Source organism: Diadema antillarum, unplaced genomic scaffold (genome assembly GCF_040938485.1).
Source record: "Diadema antillarum isolate AM-2024a unplaced genomic scaffold, OU_Dant_1.0 scf00000168, whole genome shotgun sequence".
In the NCBI taxonomy this organism is placed as follows: Eukaryota; Metazoa; Echinodermata; class Echinoidea; order Diadematoida; family Diadematidae; genus Diadema; species Diadema antillarum.
Genome location: NW_027271057.1, coordinates 78,701 through 101,419, shown reverse-complemented (window position 1 = coordinate 101,419; position 22,719 = coordinate 78,701). Strand labels below are relative to the sequence as shown.

The following is a 22,719-nucleotide window of genomic DNA, read 5'->3' as shown; positions in this document are numbered from 1 at the left end:
TTTACCTCGGCTTAGTTCTTCTTGCTATAAATAGGTTAAATGTGCCTGCATCAGTCTATTGCCATTACAGAGGCGTCAGTGCAGGGAATAATTACAAGCATGTATGCTCGCGACAATTTTTTTTTTTTCGTATTGAGGAGAAAGGGAAGGCGCGGGACATACAGGCTGGTGACACAGACTAGAAAAAAAAACACGAAAAAAGACAAAAAATGTATTTTTAGTAACGTAGCTTAAATTTTCAGTCTATTTTTTAGAACATGGGTTTGATATTTGATATGATTATGGGGCTCAAGAAGGGAAATGTTTGGAGCACCGTGAGAAGGGCTGATACTTCCTAGCATACTGTAAGCGTATATAAAATTACGTAATCCGCTGTCTCTCACCTTTCTACAAAAAATAAAGCAAAAAAAATCTAAAGATGATACACGGAAAATAATTGAATTCAGTTTTAACAAGATTTTGCCTTTTCTTACGATTTAGAAATCTACAAATGAATAGGTCATGTGATTCGAACAAGGTTTGTATAGGATGTTGACTGATTAGCAAAATTCAAGTCTGCTATACGTACGATTTTAAGGCTGGTGTATTCGGTTACAGCTCGTTATTCCGAAGGTTCGTTATTCCGAAGGCTCTTTATTCCTAAGATTCGTTATTCCGAAGGTTCATTGTTCCGAATTTCATTTTCGGATTAACCGATCTTCGGAATAACGAACCTTCGGAATAACGCCACAAATTTTCGGATTAACACTGAACCCTTTTTCATTTTCGGATTATCGAACCTCTAGGTACAGGGAATTTGCGTGTTTCGGATTAACGACCCTTCGGCACAACGAACCTTCGGAATAACGAACAGCACCCGGTGTATTCATATGTTTCATTTTCTTATGTTTTTATTTCTTTCTTTCTTTATTTATATTTTAGGCTTCGGCTTTCAGGCCATCAATTCAAGCTTGTCTATATCTATATTCGTTTTGTTCACAGTCGACGACAGTAATGATAGCCACCACTGTGATGCTCTGAAGTGGTTCATGAGCGGTCACATATCAGTCTTAATCTCCTGTACATTTTTGGTGACATCTGTCTCTTTCTAGATATATATATATATTTTCTAGACTCAAGACAGTCATTTTTATGCAGTCCTGATCACATGGGTTCTCAACATTATAGAAAGTCACGCAGAAGGTACTAGACAACGCAAACAGAATCAACACGGAAACAATCAAACATGTGCAACTGGCATGATCTTTTCTTATCAACGAGTTTCCCTTTCTAGGATGTCTATGGTATGGACTCCGGTCCTTTACGCTTTAAGCAGAAACAATTTGCAATCGTAACGTTGGGAGCTCACTGAAGTCCGCATTACCATCTGAAGAAGATGTCCGAACTTGAGATATCAAAACAGTCACATGAAGATTTGTTTTGAATGTGGTAGGAGAATTTCTTGAGCACATGTCACGTATTGTCTGTCTCTATACATCAGTCACATGTCTATGTTATCTTAAAGAGACCACCATAACTATGTAAAATCAATTGGTCTTCGCTTCTCTTTCCTACAACTAACTATATACTTGGGTTATTTGCATTCGGAAACAACTCATGAGACATTTTTGTCATGGATTGAAAAGGAGAGGATAAAGCGTATCAGATGCCCATGTTATACAAGTGATAACTGTATCCCATCGGAAAAGAATTTGGAGATAAACCCTGAGAATGCGCACAAACGGGAACCATTTTAGATAATAGTGAGACGCATATCACAGGGTGTCTGGGCTTAGATCAGGACGACTATTCCCTGAGTAGAGATATCTACTTATATTAGTTTTTGATACTAATTCGAAACTGCGGCTTTCGAATCTTTGAGAAGCTCGAAAGGACGTTTCAATCTTTCACTGCTAAATCATGAAGGGAGTGCCCTTCCGCTGCAATGCGACACTTGGCATGTTTCGACGGAATCGGTTGGCTGAGAGTTTCCGAGCTCATGTATAGAACCGAGCGTTGAGAAAGCAAAGTAAAACTTATAAATGCCCAATTGGGATGAACAGGTGAGTATTGTGACCCTCTTGGCTCTGCGTTACCAGGGAGGTATTCGGGTTACTGAAGCAAATGATTCCGAAATAATATATATCGTTATTTCTTGTAATCCAGTTTCAATCTTTCACTGCTAAATCATGAAAAGAGTGCCCTTCCGCTGAAATGCGAACATTATTTAACTGTCGAAATAATACTTATTTTTATTTCTTGTAATCCACTTTCAATCTTCGGAAGGAAGCACTCCCTTCATGATTTAGCAGTGAAAGATTGAAATTGAATTACAAAAAATAAAAGTATGTATTATTTCGGAATCATTGGAAGAGTTTAACGTTTTCTCTTAATATTTCTTATTACTTGTGTATTAAGTAGTTGATTAGATTCTGGGTTTCCTGGCCAATTTCTTAGAATTGTCACCCATTTTAACTGAATGTGAAGCAAAGAAGGGACTTTGGTCAAACAATTTCTCGTTTGGTGTGTTCAAATTCGTTTTCAATCACCCAAATCAATCGTCACAAGTTCAAATTCGGATGTAAGCTTTCGTGTTTGGGCATAAATTTCCAAATCTGTGCATTCAAATTAGTGTGATGTATTGGGTATATAAGGACTTTAAAGCACTTTCAATTTAGTTTTTGAGCTATCGACTTATACAACTGAGCATTAAATTTCGTGAAACACATATGCGCATTAAAACAAAGCAAGAGTGATTTTGTCCACTTAATCAGTGCATGTGACTTTACTTTTGATCTAAATCTCGTCATCAAGATCAGTGTTCTTTTATTGGAACATACAATTTTTTTCCTGTGCTCAATATCTTATGGACCTTCAATATAATTATCATAATCATTGCTTTCCTCACGATCATCACAATTTCGTTTTATATCTTTAATCTTCATCTTTATTTTCATCATGATCATCATATTGTGTTTACATTCTTCATTTGACATCCTTACTTTCATTATGATCACTGTTTTGTTTATGTGAATTTCATTTTACATACTTCTTTCTATCATCATGACCTCTGACCCACATATAGACGTTTTTATCATTCAATTTGAAATACAGTACATCGCATATAATGTAATGTAATGTACTCTTTATCAAGTTAATGGACATCGTTCATGTTGAGTTTGAATGCTCCTTCTACGAACTTGTTGGCCCATTTGTGAATTTTGATATTCGAAATGAGCTGGCGACAGGGTGAGATAAAGTTGAATAACCATTGCCGAAAATGTATGCGCCTTCAATGAATTGAAATGGCCATGTTCGAAATCGATTGCCGCATGAATTAATTTGAACGACGAAAAATCGAGTTTGAATTACGATATTTGATACGAATAATGCTATTCAGGAGTTAAATACAACACTAAGGTTGTATCTTGGCAACAAAAACTCTTCAAATACAAATGTTATATCATGATGTAATATGTGTATTTTGATGCAAAAATTAACATTTTGTAACATTGAATAACCCTTGTGGATACACACTACCAAGCCTTTAGCAACCTTTTTATGCTCCCAGTCTTTTGTCCTTGTCCGCAGCACCAAGTTACTTAAGTTATTTCATGGTACCGATACATCTTTTAATAATACAGCATTTTTGTTATTCAAACACTGCGAGATTTATATGCAGTCTGGTTTGTGCGATATCTATGTGGTTCATTAGTTTATTACTCATCTATTTTTTGTACTGGTGTAATTTTAGTTGGTCAAGACAAACATATCCGTTCTCCGTGTAAAATTATATGCCTATGAACTCGGGAACCTACAGTTTTACAAGCTTTAAAGCTTTTATGTAGGCCCCATCATATTTCTTATACTTACTAGTGACATTTTCATACGATGTGACCATGTACATTTGTGTCAAGTATATTTTCTTTTTCTTTTTCTTCTACAATCAAAAGACATGATTGTATATATTTTGTACTCTTGTTTTGTTGTCAATAATTTTGTAATGCCATCATTGAGAAAATGGAAATATGAAATAAATTTGAACTGAACTGAATTTGAACTAAATTTGTTGTATTACAAGAAATGATAGATTATTAACATAATTCTAAAGGAAAAGCATAGTCTAAGACAATATCTAGTTCCAAAAATATCAAAGTCTACTGATTTCTTGCAAGTTTTATTTTTCACCCTCATGTCCACTTTTGTTTGAAAATGGCCATATATATAAATCATTCAAAGAAGAAAATTTGTGTCCATGTCATTGGAAGTGATGTGAGTCAGTTTGGAACCGATGGGATAGTTTCATGAAAACATGTGAAACTTAAATTCTATGTCTTGTCCATTTTATGTTTGATTTATAATGAAAGTGGTACCGTTCTGTTTGTCTTGAACATAAAGCGGCATTTTACTCCGCGCAATAATGCCATGGAATATTGACGAGCCAGTCACGTAGCTTGCCGTTGTCTTTGCTGTTCGTGATCGAATCTCTAACCAGTGAGTATTCCCTTATCGAGATTTAACGTGTGAATAAAAACTAAGAATAACTACTAAGTTCTTAGTAATCCAAAGACTTGATATACTGCAGGCAGGATTTCCGCATAAGTCTGTTCGTTATACCCTGCAATCCTAGGAAAAAGCTAAGTAATAGAGTAGGGCTTCAACAGAACAAGATCCCTCAGAATCAGTCTTGTTCTTTGAAAACTGAATCCTCACATGCTGCGCATGTGAGGATTCTGTTTCCAATACAGGTCACTATTTTTGTACATGATAAATTTAAAATTTGTAAAAATTCACTGCATGTATTTTGAGGTGTGGGATCTACAGCAGTCCTAAATGTACTAGCCATGCCGTTGGCAGTTAAACTCCAAATCCACCGTGTCCATCTACTAATCTACTAATACATGTATACACCTAATCTACATCAGTTTACTCGGCAAGTTATGTAGCCTCTCTCATCATTTCATTCATGTGCATATTACGGGTACACCTCATAATCTATTTAAGTGGTAGTAATTGCCACGAGAATATTCATGTTTTGCTTGTCTGTTTGCACGAAGTTGTGACTGGGATGTTTGTGTACCATTTGAGGAGAGATGTTGTTTGTTTGTTAGTTTGTTTTGAGTTTAGGTAGTCCCGACCTACCTGTGTTCCTCCGAACTGGTATTTGCCGGCGAGAAAGTGCGGCAGACAGAAGATGGCTGACCCAATGCTAAAAAGAATGGAACCCACGCCGACCCACTTTGGTTTGTGGCCACGCTCGCCAAAGTAGGTGACAAAGGCGCAGACGATCAGGTTGCTGATGTCGTATGCGGTTATAATGAAGCCGCTGCGCACACTGGTGAGTCGGAATCGCCTCTCCAAGGTGGTGATGACAACATTAAGGTAGCCCAGCACTGTCATATTCTGGATTAGCGCGAGGAGGCACAGAAAGACGAGATAGCCTTTGGGGTTGTTGAGCACCTGTTGAAAAGGAATGAAATTTATGAATGAAACTATGAGGTGGATGGCACAATCTCACAGAATATCGTTGACATCAGATCGTATAAAGCTGCTTTGGATAGAACTTATAGATAACGTAAATTTACGTTTTGTTCACATGAGTGAAAATCATATGGTTCGTTTGAAAGACATGCATATGGGTCCACTTTTCTAGCCACATCACTTTTAAACTTACTAAAACACTTCAATGTATTCCATGCAAACATTTTCTTTTTTTAATCGAGAGACATGATTACCATGTGCATGCATATTGCCCCTGAATAAAACAAGATGACTATTCTCTTCTCATGAGAATCTTCACGAGACTCCATTGATGACGTGATATCAAGCCTCCTATGACGTAGAGCCCAGTGGCCTTTTGATCCTTTGTTTATTGTCGAGTCACCGATAAACTAGGATCTGTACTGGATACACTCTGAGTGGTTTTTGGAAATCTGTTGAGATGCAGCCTATCAAGCATGAATTGGTAAATATTTGCATTGCATTTAGACTTACGCTTATACTTCAGAGGAAGGCCTACATGAGAGAACCCGTAAATACTATGGTGGAAATATTACAATTCATTTCTTTTTTGTTCGTTTTTGGACAGAAAGTCATCATACATAATATGTGGAGAGTATGATGGTGTCAATCTAATAGAAAGTAATCTTTTTAAAACGTTCACATTAGTAGGGTGGATTATCATGCATATAGAGTCTTTTGCTAACGGTTGGGATATATTTTCCACACGATCCAAAGTTACAAAAAGTCAAAACACGTATTCATGAATATGGTAATATGTCGAATCATACATCTGGGAAGTAAAGTATTTTTCATTAAAAGTGCTAAAATGTGGAAATTGCATAATCATAGGATTGTTCTAAGTGCTCATACATATGCTCACAATGAACAAAACATTGCTATAATCGCAAATTCGGATCTATGGAATTGTTTCTTACACTCACAATATGGCTACCAGCAAATGGAGATGACAATATCACGCACAGTAATATCATATGTCTTTCAAGGACACGCGCTGACAAGATTGACAGATATCATGAACGACATGTCAGATTTCATTTCCCTGGAGTTTCCTTACGAAAATAAATGAAAGAAAACAAAAAGCCCACACGCACATAACTGAACAAGATATTACAATTTGCGATTTACAGCGCCAACAGTGGGCCAAAAGGATCATTCCCCTTCGGATTGCACATTGTATGCATGGAAGGTATGTCTGTAATAGGCGTGTGGATTATGATTCTCTTTTCCCCTGCGTATACTATGACAAGAAAAGGGGAAAAACCGTTCCGTTGTCAAATCTATAGGGCTTTTTACACTTGTAAAATTTTGCTTAGCCCCGGACCAACGGTGGGGCTAAGGGGGGGCCTTAGCCCCACCGTTGGTACGGGACTATCCTTAGCCCACTTTCTGTTTACACTCGTTTTTGCCAAAGTGGGCTAGCCCCACCGATAGTACGGTACTATCTGGCCCTGCAAAATAGCAGGGGTTAGCACCGCAATTGCGGTGCTAGCACCGCAATTGCGGTGCCAAGCAAGTGAGTGTAAACAGAACGAAAAAATAATCCTGGGCTAAGCGACGGAGACGAGGTCCGACCCTCACTGACCAATCAGAAACGAGGTAATCAAGTGCTGCCGGTGCGTGCGTGTACGTGTACAGTACACAGCGTAATTATGAATATTCATGTGGTTTGGAAAGTCCGGGGCTAAGAAATACGAGTGTAAAAAGGTCAGTTTTCTCCTTAGCCCCGGACAAGAGATAGTACGGGACTAATTGGCGAGTGTAAAAAGCTGAAAAAATTGGTACGGGACTAACGATAGTCCTGGGTCAGAGAAAGTCCGGGGTTAAGAAACACAAGTGTAAAAAGCCCTTAAGCAAATCCAGGGAGGGGGAAAGAGACTGTGCCAACTTCAGTGAAAGATCGCCTTGCTGAACTATTAATGATTTCCGGAAGGGGTCCAGTCTACAAAAACAAATCACGCGCTTGTTTTGTTTTCTGTCTTCGTGTCTGGCTTTGTTTCATTCTTTTTAACTGATTAAAAATAGAAAACTCCCTAATTTGTTTAAAATATGCTCCCTTTCAAAGTGAAGAATGATGAAGGTAAATAAAGGATAATATGATGTAGAACGCTGTTTTCCTTCCATACAGCGGATGTACCCTTATTGCCTGCCTTCAATGCGTTGAACAAAATAGATTAAAGGATACACTGGTAACTCGATGCTAGTGATATTTCACGATGTTCTTTGCACACACACGGGCTGAACAGTTACAAGACGAGTGATCTCAATAGCTTTTTCTGTCTATCCCTCTTCCTGAAATGAGACTGAAGTCTTTGAAAAATTTCCGGTAACTGGGTTGTGTAAGGACAAATTAATTACAGGTTTAGGCAAAATAGTCAGAGAATCTTCTTCTGCGAGTTTTTCGTGATGAAGAAAGAGGCAATCACTCTACAGTGTGGCAGCAAGGGGGCTATCAAGGAGTCAGTCACATGACTCAATGGTCAACTCTCCAGTGTTCCACAATGAACAAGTAAAGACCACTCACTACTCGCTTCATACAACACTTCGGACGTTCGGTCCTACTGTGTAAAGTTTTGGAGTCACCATCGCTGGATTAGAAGACTACTACAGATCATTATGTCACGGAAAACGATATTAAGAAAATATAACAAAATAATCAACAAATATCATTTATACGAAAAGTTTACGCATGATTTCCCTCGACTTGTTACTGATGTATATGGAGGGTAGTATCATTCTTCCTGCTTTCAGAAAGAGGCAAGTCAAGTGCTCTTTCAATTTGCCAGGAAAGGGGAAATATTTTTATTTTTCTTTACATTTTCTTTCTGTTTCCAAATGTGAAGATAGCAGCACCAAAACTTTAAACGTTTATACCTTTTGAACGGATTATCCGATTTTCCTCAAAATTTCACTCATATGTTCTAATAATATTGCTGCATTTATTCATTTTTGAATGTTTGCCCCTTTAAGAGCCTATGCCGTGGAGGTAAAATGTAAACGGATGACCTCGGAGTGTGCAGCGTACGTGACACTGCAAAAATTGCACGCTCAGCAGCGACAGCGTATACAATGGTATTATAATCATTTTTGGTAATTATCATGTAATGAGTAGTTGACCATCGGATTTATTAGCAATAACCTTGTTGGAGTTGTATAAATATGTTACCATCACTTTTAAAAGATTACAAACATGAAAAATGCCAGTGGGTTCTAGAACTCTTTATTCACTACATGTCAATGTGATGAAGATATAATGACTGCGATATATGTCATCAATATTGATTTTTCTCTTTTTTGTTGCTGATATCCAATGTTGATTTACTTTTATTTTTTATGACAGAAGGATGAATAAAAACCGATGAGTTCAACTTATTTTCGGTTCGTGCCTTGACACTTGCATTACACTGTCAATGACCAACCAAATGTATGAATAAGAGTTGTTAAGAGACAAAGCCAATTTTCCTCAAAGTTAAATGAACATCAACAATTCAGTATACCTTCGATATCAAGGGCAAACCTCTTGATGAGATCCATGTACTCAGTCAAGACTTTATAATACAGTGTAGCATTAAGCGCGTGAAACTGTGATTACATGAAGTCTGATTTTACAGTTTATTATCATGGCTTGTAACAAATGTTATGATTAACGGTAAATGTAGCGAGAACAAACTGAATCAATTAGTACACGTGGATATAGCAACAATTTTCGACTATGGCAATTATAGAGAGATAACGCGATATTGAATCATAGACGCCGTATGAATAAATCCACCAAATGATTGGAGAGTGTTTTATTTCATGGCGGAAAGATGAATTCTCCGAGCAGAGGTTTTGTTTAGAAGACCAAATGAATTCACCGAGAAAGACGTTTCATTTTTTTCTCGATGACCACTTAAACGTCACATGTTAGGGAAGTTTCAAACTTTGAGGATCATTTCGTCGTTGTTGCTTGGCTGTTGTTATTTTTTCGCCTTCGTATGAATACCATCAGTTGGGGAATTTTGGGTCAGAGTCAGACTTTCGACTCTTTTCATGTCATGTTTTGATGTGCCGATAAAATGACCTTTCGCCTCCATTACACCTAAAAACGGAAAAGGTGAAGTCAACACATGGCAACATTCTGGTTGTTGCTTTTTCGTCATCAGTAGATAGCGTGGTTTGATCGCCAGACAAAGCAAACATCGAAATAATTATGTTGATGTGCATATTATATCATTCATTGCAATCACTTTCCTGTCTTATTCGCGGAACAACAACACTGTCTCGGATCGACAGGCCGGTAGTGATCCTGTATGTATGACACTGACGGTACGTAACTTCCTGATAGGAAGCAGCCGTATCTGCTATGCTTGGTACCAGGTAGCTTGGGGAAGGGAAATGCGTAAATTTTCTGTGGACCGAGATTCACCCCGGAAGATTATACGAAAGTATAATTACCATATTATTTTCATCTATTGGTTCGGTCTAGATATTTGTGCATTTTCAAATTGCGCACCATTTGGGGAAAGTTAGTGCTGGTAGAATTAAGGATACCATAATTCACTAATGAATCATTATGAAAATACTGTCTGTGAGAGTCGTGTATGCAGTTGTGCTTCAACTTTGAAATCGTATTATTAACTAGTCTTTGAATCTGACCAGAAGGATACACTGCATGCAGTCCTAGTCCTTTGTGCAGATAGCCCCTCTATGGTACCTGCTAAACGTCAAACGATAGGGCCTTTATAGAGAGCATTATTGTCCTACAGAGACAAAGTCTGCCATGCAGATCATGAACAGGTGGAGCCTGGGAAAAGTGTCCTCTCTTGCCATGTATCCGAGGGATTTAAGGGGGATTTATATAACGGAAGCGGTTTACTGAATTCAATTGTTATCGAAGGCAGCATTATATTGCATTAAAAGCTTAATTGTACCTATGGAAACCGAACAAACGTTCAATCGTTTTTAATAGTTTAGGTCTACGAATCCGAGAGGTCGAGATGACGAGATCAGAAATCTCGCCTTCTCGCATTCGTGGAGCCAAAAGGTCAGAAAGATGAGGTTTCCGATCTCTCCTTCTCGGCTTTTTTGACCCAAGACTTTGAGATGATCAGATTTCAGATGTCTCCTACTACTTATAAATGTCACCGAGAATACAAATTAATTCCAGAGAAGACTAGTTATTGGATCTCGCTTTCTCGCATTGTCGGATCAAGGAAGAAAGTCGTGATGACGAGATCTCGTACCTTGTCTTCTCGTTCTCTCGCAATGAAAATAAAATATACAAGGCGAAGAATTAACTCATCTTCTCCATGGCGTATTCATTTATCTTATGCCGAATAAGGTTGAGAACGCGATGAATTGTCTCGTCTTCTATATTATGTCTATACCGTACACAGTCTAAACCGTATACTGAAGCATAATGCATCGAACAGTTTACATAACGTTCCAGGTACTAAAAAAGTCCATTGTCACCAGCCATACCCGCATGTATAAAACAAACACTTTTGAGACATATCTTGTCAACGATTCATGTAAACGAGACCTTAAGAGGGCACCGCAAAAAAAAAAAATAATAATAAAGATATCACACTGGTCTTGATCACACGTATTTGCTATTTTCTTCGTTGGTTTTGTGTAACTGATGACACGATGAACATGAGTGGCGGTGAGGTCTAGAAAAAGAAAAGCGCACGATGATTATATTTCGGCATCTGAATTTCCACGAATTTCTTCGGCGAAACGAGAGACAAAAGCCAGGGAGGAGTCGTTGAAGCTCTCTTAAGCTCTTAGAAAAACTTAATATCAATGCTTCTTTTTTTTATAATGCCTGGGGATGGTGTGTCATTCACTGAAATTCTACACCAACTGCCTTTTCAAGGAGTCTCATTAATAATAACCCTATAAAAGGTATTTACACGAAACACAAGTTACCTGTTAAACATAACAGACGGATGCTGAAGATATTTCGAATTGAAAATAGCGCATAATTATGTCTAGCGATAAACAACTCCAAATACAAAACTAAAATGCTCTTTAGAACTACGGAGGTAGCAACGTATGGGAATATTTGGGTGAAGTTTTGCTTTGTATCTACTTCGTTGCTGTTTTAATAGCGTTGGATACCACTGTATAATGAATTTTGTGTGGTTTATTATTGTAATATAGTTTACATTTTGTACTAGAAAATACTGCCTATTGCGTAAAGCAGCTAATACACTGTTACTGTAATCATGATCGCATACAGGATGATTAGAGAACGACACAATATTCAATATTCCTTTAGTTTATACCAATTTCCAACGGAATAGGCAATATTGATATGGTTTCTCAACTTTCTCTTTCGTTGAACAAATCAAGACCGAACATTTTCGAACACATAATCTGGTTTTCGGTGGCACGCGATTATGGATTAGAATAAGAAGTTATCGATCACCAGTCCATTTTCCTGTGTAGATATACTTCGTCTTTGTGTGCGACTTTTGGCATCTTATACGTTTAACGATAGAGCAAATTTATTAATCTGTCAATCATTGCGGAATTGCAGCTATAATAATCATTGTACTGCGAGTCTACTACGTCGAATGGCACGACTTTTTTTTTCTTCGAAATGTCTCGATGAGAATGCAAACTAGGGGAGATTCATTAGGAAATAAGCAAATTGTGCTTCTATCATTATGAACTACAACTAAACACATATTGGAAAGCTGTATGAACTTCGATATATAATTCAAATGCTAAACTGTATTGACCTGGCTGGATAGATTGCCAAACACCATAATAATTGGCTGTGAGGATAACTGGATACGCGACAGCAATCATTGGTTATCGGTCGTGTACACGGATGTTTGTATTACACTCTTGCTAAATTTTCCAACGTTTGTAGAAATAGAATACGGCGATAAAGGTCGTGCCTGTAATTGATTTCCTTTGTAACTGCCGTGATATCTAGCAAGGTGTAATATGAGTATACAATTAACCGCGGAAATGCGAAAAGTGACACTTGGCTAAGACGGGGTTTCATGATCATTAATGTCAAACGGTGGCACGTCAAGCGTTGCGTCGACACATCTTTCCAAAAATTATAGTCCCATATAATATTTTAACCGTTGGCAGCTCACGTACGCACAGACACTCGCAATTCCTTTCAACTTCCATGGACGCAAGTTGCAAGCAAACTAATGCAAATCAGAACAAACAAGTAGAGAAATAATAGAAAAATGCCTATCTAATGTTCACTCATGGAATTATACGAGGGCGCATTTAACCTGTATAAAAGTGACTATTAGATTAAAAGCACAGATACATGTTACTGGCCTCTTTTTAATCGTGGGAAAATCATATTTCAGCAGCAGTTGTTACAGAGACGGTGCAAACTGCAAGCTTCGCACACAAAACTTTATCATCTTCTAAAAACATTCGACATAATAGGCTATGACGGTAACACGCTCCCTTTTGCAAATCATCATTTATGCATAATGATTATCATACAATTTTTTTTCCGCCGAAAAACAACAAATCATTAAGAAAGTAGTGAGTAAATTCGGGTACTGCTAATCTCCATGGAAGTTAAATGAGCGGACTTCGCTTTCAGGACGTCAAATGTAGAAAGAGTGCTCACACTCAAAAGCTGACTTCTGAAATTGACGACGAGATTACAAGCAATGTAAAAGCTGGTGTCTAACACATTCCGATAATAACAATAGGAAAGCAGACAAGAAAATACAGAATGATTTCTATGAGGATCCCTCGTATCATCTCTTCATGTTTGTAGAACCTGAATAAAAAAGGATGATTAATGGCATGGAAGTCTCCCCACTACTATGATCTTTAAGCATTTGATAGTGGGTATCATAGTTTAAAAAAAAACCCTCTGATTCAATATAATCAACACTGATCAATATAACAATATATCCAAATCTAAGTGTGTACCTACGGGAAACGGCATAATAGAACAGAGCTATATATACGAACTCAAAACATAATAATTATAACAGTTATCATAGCAAAACAAACCTCTGAAGATGACTATGTTAGAAGCACTGCGGGGTATGATTTTGTGACAAGTATAAAGTAAAACAGAAATGACGCATAAAGTATGATAAACATCATTTTAAAATGTCTAACAGTTAAACTTTTATTGCCTTATTCTTTCGAGATTAGACACAGAGACTTTACAATAATTGATCTTTATACCTACTGCCTACACACATACATCATAATCAAAAGTGTGTGATAATCATTATAAACACAAACATATATTGCCAGACAAACAAGCGTTCGTTAATTAAAGTGAAACCGCGATACAGTCACCCGAGGATCAAGTTCCTGCCTACGTTACCGTTTAGTATTAAGGACAAAACATTATACAGAAAGAATTGATATCGCTTTCGATTCATATAGCATGACGTTTTCTGATCCTCCTTGAATTTGATTTGAGCGGTCAATGACATCACGCGTGTCAATGACGATCGGTTTTATTGTACTCTATAGACTGGCACCACATATACCTGAAAGCCATGCTTATTATGTACAGTAAGGGGCTGTTTATAGGATATATTAGAAAATATGGAAATCTGATCGGATGAGGAACATGGACATTCAATTCTAATTTGTAAAACCTTATACTTATGACGTAGATAAACGTCCGAGAGGGAAAACACCAACACGTTGTTGTTGTTTTTCAGGAAAATAATAATCTTTGACCTCATTCATCTTGTTCACAAGGTTATGAAACTCGAATGAAAAAATAATAAAACGCACAAGTCAAATCAAATAAACAGTTACAGAAACCAACAAAAATTTGCTACATCACACTTAAGCAGTTCATTTGCATATATCTATATAGCTTTGCAATAGTTTACAATAAAACGAGATTATAAGGAAAGAAAATCATCGCGTGCATTATACTGGTATGAGAATAATATTACTTTCAAGTGCAAGTGACTTCTTTTGGACTTCAGCTTATCCAGGAATTGAGGCCATCAGACCTTGTCATTCGTTTTTGATAGGACTTAAGTCCACCTGTTGTTCGTGTTAAATGACAAATAAAAAAAAAATGGTACAGACTAACGCTTAAATGAAGTATGTGACACAACAACAAGAGAAATTGTCATTGACACAGCATATTCACAACGTATTATTATCATTCTTTGTGGGCGGCAACATGCAGGCTTGAAGAAAACTCTTGTGTCTAAAAGATCACACAACATGCGGGTTAAAACAGTGATCTAGATTTGAATTATCTTTTTGATAATATCAGGCATAAAGTACATTTGGGTTAAAGACACTACAGAGAGAAAAAACAACAACAACAACAAAGGTGTGTTCCCATCCACCTCCAGACAAGATGGCATTATTCATGTGATAAATGTCAGATATTTTGAAAATGTGTGCTGAGATAAGCTCACCATTATGGGTGAAAGGAAATCGATCCCTTTCCCTTCTGCCCCCTGTTGCTTTGCAAACTATGGCTATATGTCTGTTTCATTCATTCATGTCTATTTCATTTATTCTCTAACGTTAACATCACCTAACATTCAAGAGATAAAGGTAACTCTTTTACCTTGTTTCTTTCATATTAGTCATAAATGATAGCACGTCGCCTGCCCCGAAGAAGGGCACCGAGGCTTGCTGGCTCACAAAATTGCCAAAAATAATGATCGCATCATTATGAAAAAGCTTTCAAAACTGTGAAATTATGTCACGAACAATCATATATATATCGAATTCACGTATTGACTCCAATAAAACGAAGAATCAAGAAATAAACCAGTAATGCATTATTTCGCCAATATATAAGAAAGAATGAGTTTATTGAGCAACTCAAATTTTCGGTGGCCTCCACCTTCTTCAGGAGTCTCGACGGGGACAAATTTGAGTTGCTCAATAAACTAATTCTTTCTTATATATTGGCGAAATAATGTATTACTGGTTTATTTCTTGATTCTTCGTTATATATATATATATATATATATATATATATATGTATATATATATATATATATATATATATATATATATATATATATTGGGGAAATTTCTTGCAAGGCTCCTTCTGCTAGGCTGTCTGCAGCAAAATGATGATTACGAAAGTTTTGTTGTAGATAACTGTCTTTGTAAAATCCGGTCGTAAGTTAATTCTTTCCCTGAAAAGAATTCTGCAATTCACTGTTAATTGAGAATTTAAGGTAATAGGTCCTTGTTCCGCTTCTGCATTTGACCGCATATAGATGATGTGTGAAATTGGGTTTCTAGGATGCCTGCTTACGAAGTATTTCACAATCCCCAAAACATTAGTGCAACGTATCTAAAGATGATAGTTGTTTTGGATGATGTTCCACACTTTCTGGATTAAAGTATTCTTCTTTACTCTGCGTATAAATATCGAAATCTTTTTCCAGATAACACGCTAATTTTTCGTTAAGGATCCTGCCCCATGACACTACTAGGCATGTGTCTCACAATAATGGATCAAAATTCTCCCAAAACAATTAGTAGTACCACTATAACTTCTTTCACGTTTCGTCTTCCCTGCCACTACTCGTGCACAGGAATCTCATGTTTTTTACGAGATAGTTTAAAAAAGTGCTAGCATCGGCCCACAAGTCCCCCAGTGGTTTGTAAAAATAAATAGATAAATAGATAAATAAATGAATGTCCACATCGCATTTCTTGTTCACACTGACGGCAGCAACGATAGCGGCAACTATTTGTCCCTGGTACCTTTTTTTTTGACAATCCTAAAACTAATGCGAGTAATGTGGTTTTCTTTTATTCTTTTGTTAGTTAAATTTTCGTTCAGGATTTATTCAAGATTAGCGATCGGATCAACAGTGGACACTTAAGAAAGGCAAGGTGCAACAAACACGGATAACGGTAGAACAGCTTGTATTTATGTAGGGTCGAAGAAGAACTTCAGAGTAAAAAGGTAATCATTTAACTTCTTACCTGAATGCAGGCTGGTCTCCACAACAGAAATCCGAATTTAGACCTCTTTTCTTCTGTAGACTCTCTCATCTTGTCTTGTTCGTCAGATGAAGACTTTGCAATCGGCAATTCCTCTGCATACACTTTGCTTCCATTCCTTATTCCCATCGCTGCCATCGTCAAGCTAGACTTGGACGATGTGGCAAGTTTCTCGCCCACCGCCGCGTTCCCCATGGCATCAAGATCGCCACGGCAAAGGGACGGTCGTACTTTCATCTCAAACACGTTATCGTGCTCCGACTCGCACAGGCTGTGGAGTGAGCCAGAAGAGGTGATGGACTTGTGATAATCGAAGCCTTTGTTGATGTTCTGTCGGCTGCTGCACGAGCCGCTGAACGACTGGCTGTGAGGGCGAAGTGTGCGAGTGTCCGCTGTACCGAGCAGAGAGACGCTCCGAGAACGTGTGGTAGCGACATACACGCGAGACATTTCTGAAAAAGAATCGGAGAGTTCACGTGAGAAGCAAAGTAACCACAGAACAGATTTTGAGTCAGATATGTGTGGCCTGTTTACCCGTTGCTACGGAAGTTAAAAGTTAGCTGAATATTCGAGGATTGTACCCCGTGTTTTGAGGAATTCACGAAGGCAAACGCTCATCACAGCAACGAGAGAATTGAACTGAAGCTGACGACTTCGTGGCGAATAATGAAGTCCGATCATTTCTTTGCTGGTACTTTAAATGATATGTTGGCAGAAAGTTCAACACGCTGAAGTCCCGCTGATCATGTCTTGGACAGGGGTGTCCGAAGCATGTCAGCTGTTTTCTATTTGTTGGTTGGACAAACTAAGCTATGGGTATTTAATTTTCAATGATGGTATTTTGTTTCGTGTTTTCTTTGATTAGTCGTGTAATTCATTCATTTTTCGGAATTTCTCTGGTAGGAGAGTTTATCACTTGATTCAAGTGAGAGCGGAAGTCATATCATAAAAGAATATTTCAGTTCTTTCATTTGTTATTGCTGGGGTGGGTTGCAAGTCACATTGCTTCATTCTTGTCTGACAAACAATGACATCAGTTGGCTGGTTAGAATTAAGCGCCAATATCACATGACGTCATGCTTATTGCGATTGCTATCTTAATGTGAATAACAATCTGCGGGAAACCCAGTAACAGAAGAGGACAGACCACAAACACTCAAATTAATTATGTAAAATCCTTTAAAATGGAGTCTCGTTTTGCATGGCAGCAGCTAAAATAGAAGAGGCGACAAATCTAATCTTATTGCGTCATTAAACGCTTACCCATAATTATCACCACAGTTGTAATGACCCTACCCCTATAATTGTCAAACTTAAAAGGCAGAAAGGAGAAATGATAAAGTCTTTTTATTTCATATCCTGCAATGCAAAAAGACGAAACAACATAACATTCGGATCCCCCCCCCCCAAAAAAAAAGGAACGGGGGGGGGGGGGGGTCATGGTAGTACGATGATTCACGTTTCAAGGGACGTATAGTAACAAGTGCGTTTTATTTTCAATCGTACGGGAGTGGTCTGTTTGAGAACTGTCGCATGTCAGTCACTTCCCGCAATAATTTCAGCACTATTTCTCACTTATTCCATATAGGTTCATTAACGAATGCATGTGTGCTGAAAGAAAGAGGGGAGAGAGGGGGAGGAAGGGAGAGGGATAGAGAGAAGGGGGGAGGAAGAGGCGCTTTTCTCGCTTGGGAAAAAGAGCGATAATTCGATCTTAACGGCTGATGGGGGTTTGATGAAGAATTCCGAGGAGAGGAAATTCGCTTGATATTCATTCTTGATTAAAGCAGTTTATTGGAACTCAAGTCTTCTCTTCCTCTCCTGTAGGGAGTGACTCTCAGCTCACAAACATGAATGCAAAAGAGACTGATTTCTGATGAGAGATGCGATACCCTCGTGTCATTGCGTGCACTAATTATCGCGTAATTTTCTTTCTAGATTAGTCGTTCATTTATTCATGCATCGTTCATCACCGACTCCTCCATGGTTGCAGGACTTTTATTCTTTATTTTTTTTTCCGTTATGGGAGCCAGACGTATATCTGCTTCTCCTGCTTTGATATACTATAAGTTTGAAAGAATCACTGTGAGCCTGGCACGGTGAAAATTAGGTTTAATACCCCCTTAAACCTTCAGCTTATCCCATCTACCATGATGCTATTACATGAACTGATGTTCAAGAGATGCAGCATAGTAAATGTATCAGATGTATTTCTTTGTATTTTCAAAGTCAAGAGAAGACTGCAACTTCACTTACTTATGTCTCAGGTGTCATATTTCTAGGTAATTTACCGCATGATCCTGCTTCCTTGAAGTGTTCAAGACAAGATTATTCGGGCAGAACTTATCTGACAAACTTCCGTGGTAGCTTTCCCCCATCAATTTGGTAGATTTACAACATACAGAAGTGAAAGAACGTCATGTGACTCTATGCCTGGTATTAAATGTTCTTTCATTTGACATGTTGCTCCTTACGCATCGCCTCTCTGCCATAAACTTCCATGTCTGACGTGTGACGGCACGAAGTATGCACATTGATATTTGCTGCCAGTGCCACGATGAAATATCGACTGCAACACCCTCATTTACTCAATTTTCTTTCTTCTTTATCATTCTGATGATGATTTTAACTCAGGGCTACACACTGCTTTTCTCTGTTATAGCTTACAATGTGATTAGATATCCGTTGATAGTCTATATAGATCTACATGAATAAACATCGTTTTCTTTTTTAGCGAGGAGTTAACAGTGTTTCAGTGAACTTCCGCCAGACGATATACAAGGTAGTGCCGAGATCTTGCAGACACGAAGTGATAATCCAGCCGCTTGTACAAATCGCAACAACTTCCTTCCCAACCATTCATTATGCCAGAGGGTTCAGGTGGGTCGACGACTGCATGACAAATAACACAGGAATCTCAAGGTCATCAGAAGGATGACCCTCATTATTGCATAGCGCAGACAGGCAGACAGGGGTGTATAATCACCCTATCATTTCAGGAATATGTCGAAAATGACTCACACATGAACTAAAAATGTATTTATTATCAATGATGAAAGGAACAATAACAATCACACTCATCACCATTATCATCGTAGAAATGATAACACAGTGAAACGAGTCCATTGTAGTGACAGCCGGGAGTGACAGAGAAATTATGCCCCCAGAATTTTCGCCAACAAACACACGAGTGCAAAATGGCCACAAGTTTACCAACGTTCTCATTGTTCTGTTCCAACGTTCCGTTGAATGCGTTCACATTTATTATATAAAATAGCAGAAATTACGAGCATGATTAATGTTTATGAATTCTTCCACAATGTTCAGCATAATTATCTGCAGACTGGAATCCCCTCTATAGAACAGAGGGTGACTATTATTGCTTTGGCATTGATGCCTGCAGGTCGCAATCCATCTACGAAGTTATCATACCTGAAATTTGGCTAATAGAGCCCCGTGTTGGCTTTGCCGATTGTACTAACCCCCTTTTATTGTTATGATTGAAATTAAAAATAAGTTATAAACAAAAATACCTATGTAAGAGCACTGAATGCAGTGAGTCTCGTCTGATTAAAGTCTTACGGATATTCGCGACTTCGCAGTTGCAGACAACCGTAACTATGGGAAATGGCAGGCATGAGAATTTCCCTAAATAAAAGAATTAGCTCTTGCGTTCGGCAACTTACAACCCGTTTCTGCCTCTACAGTTTTACTTGATTTTCACTGGACAAGATTGCACCAATGTGTTTTACACTTACTTTGAATCGGCAGACAAGTCCTCGTTTTAACCTGGTAACCAACAAGCCACAAGTTTATTCCCACTGTCACGAGCTATTCGTCAAGCCTCTTTATATCGGCCAGTGTATCGGCACTAGTTTATGGAAACATTGGTTTGTTGCTATATTGTATGGCCTATGAAATGTATAATGATGTTTCCGTGGCAACACAGTCATGAAAACACAAAGACTCTATTACCCACACCCACACACGTTTACAGGCCTCACCCCAATGCCCCCAAAGAGGGAATAACACACTTAATAAGCATACTCTGAAAAAAAGGGGAATTACCAGTAACGCAAACAGACAAAAGTCTCATTCACGATGTAATAGAGGTGGCATGAACTTCCCGTTTCGCGGGGAGTGTTTTAACTTTTCCTTTCGGAGTGATAGCTGATGTATTGTAACTCGGTAACTACTAGTGCGGTTTTGTGGCTATCTCATGTAGTGTTCATGATTATATGCATTTTAATGCATATTTCCACGAAGCCACACATAAATATGAAGGTAAATGAACAGCATTTATGGATCGTTTCCGACAAATTAACATATTCCTGCAATGCGCAACACTTATAATCCTAGGTACAAATTCACTTTAGTGCAATTTGTTGTCACTGCTCAAAACTTCCACGCACGCGTGCTGTTCGTCTTTTATTTACACCTACTGTATCAATGAACTCAGCCGAACGAAGCTAAAGGCCGAGAGAGATTCGAGAAGGTGTTCAATCAGAATTCACCCTGAACGGTAGAACGGGCTTCTGAGTTATGTATGCAGAGTTTTGTTAATGAGACAAGATACACAGAGCATTTGAAAAAACTTATCTCTGGATTAAATGATAACTTATTGCACGTAGCCTATAACTGCTTAAGAGGGGAAGTTTCTTGTTCATAATTATAATTATGCATTGAAAGTAAAGCACGTCTTACATTATAGTCTTGTCCAAGTTTAGATGTTAATCATAGCTGTATTGTATGCGAATGTTCTTGCTCTGTGTTTACGAGATACGCATTTTACGTGAGCCACCGTATCATATTGAAAAGTGCCTCTTATCTGGGCTGGGAATGTTAAGTGTGAAGAAAATCTATCTCGAGGCTAGAAGGTGATGGGGACTTGCAATAACACACATCTTGCGAGCACTTATAGCAGATGAGATACGGAGCCAGAAGTGATTGAGCCAAGGTAATGTTGAAGAGTCGACCCAGTCATAATCATTATATCTATTGATGACAGCCAACATGGGTGCGGTTTGAGACTGATCGAGGGCAAAGACAAGGTCAAGACGACTCAGACAAAGAACTAAGCTTGGCTCGTTAGGAATAGCAGACTTGGGAGCCAGCCACTGGGGAACCTGGTGGTGCGGCTGCAGTCCGTCTTCCGGGAGGGGAGTGGTGATGGTGGTCGGAAGAAGCACCAAACACAAAAATGGCCGCGACGAACAGCTGGTAGATTAGCATGACAAACGTGAATGATGCATAATGTCTTCTGCATTATTCATCAATGCACGGTTTAGGGCGGTTACAAGGCAGAGCAAAGTCATGGAAAGCCGAGTTGACGCCACTCGGTTGCGCGTCGATCCGTCCTCCTCCTCCTTCTTCTTCTTCCTCTTCTTTTTCTTCTTCTTCTTCTTTTTTTTTTTTTTTTTTTTTGGGGGGGGGGGAGGGGGATGGGGGCTACACAATTTGATTTCTGATGATTTTTATGCCTGCACTCATGGGCTATTGATTTTAGCGTGTACCACGCTTCTAACCGCACCTGGTAGCCCGCGAACAATAATTAGTCGTGTCGGAAGCGGTGATCCCTCAAAATCGAATACGTATAGTGTGCGGTTTGATGAGTGGAAAGATAGCGGAAATACGTGGGCGTTTATTGTTTTCTAGTCGTATTGCTTATTTTGATACTTGCCATACTTGCTATTTCCAGTTTTTGAGTCTGTAATTTGTAAACCTCGATAGCCAACTCCATTCTGTGTGCTTCCGTAGTTACCGGCATTTCTTGTTTCCTCCTTGCGCGGGTTTAGCGCGCTTGAAATCCTTCCATTCTTTAGGCAATATCTTCGTCTAAACTCTCTCGAAATCGTCGAGTGATTGTATGATAAAAGTGTGCCAGCAAAACATTCTTCTCACTGATATTATTCCAAGCCTTTTGTCAGCTTGGCCTATACATATCAAGAGACGATTGATACAAATGTGACTATATTTTTCGACCATGCGTATGAAGCCTTTTGGATTGAGAGTTTGTTAATCCAAAACACATTTTTATGGAAACATCCATCAGGTGGACTCCTGGAATTCTTTCTGTTCTCTCTCCCTCCCTCCCTCTCTCTCTCTCTCTCTCTCTCTCTCTCTCTCTCTCTCTCATTCTTTGTCAAAATTCTAATCTTGATGTAGTTGTATACGGATCACATCGTATGCACATTCTGTATAATGGATATGGGATAAGTTATGTGTTTGTCATCACTATGTTTACGCAACAGGTACAGACCAAAGATATATAAA

At 38.4% G+C, this 22,719-nt stretch overlaps 1 protein-coding gene across 1 annotated transcript in view; it reads right to left on the bottom strand.

The window, feature by feature from the left end:
• LOC139722636 (solute carrier organic anion transporter family member 4A1-like) overlaps positions 1 to 17,112 on the bottom strand; it is a 42,250-nt gene extending 25,138 nt beyond the window's left edge. Inside the window, exons 1-2 of the mRNA XM_071633926.1 lie at positions 16,429 to 17,112; positions 5,122 to 5,439 (exon numbers count right to left, since the gene is read on the bottom strand). Of these exons, the coding sequence (XP_071490027.1) occupies positions 5,122 to 5,439; positions 16,429 to 16,896 (786 nt within the window). The 5' untranslated portion in view covers positions 16,897 to 17,112. The remainder of the gene's footprint in view (positions 1 to 5,121; positions 5,440 to 16,428) is intronic.
• Positions 17,113 to 22,719: the final 5,607 nt, after the last annotated feature.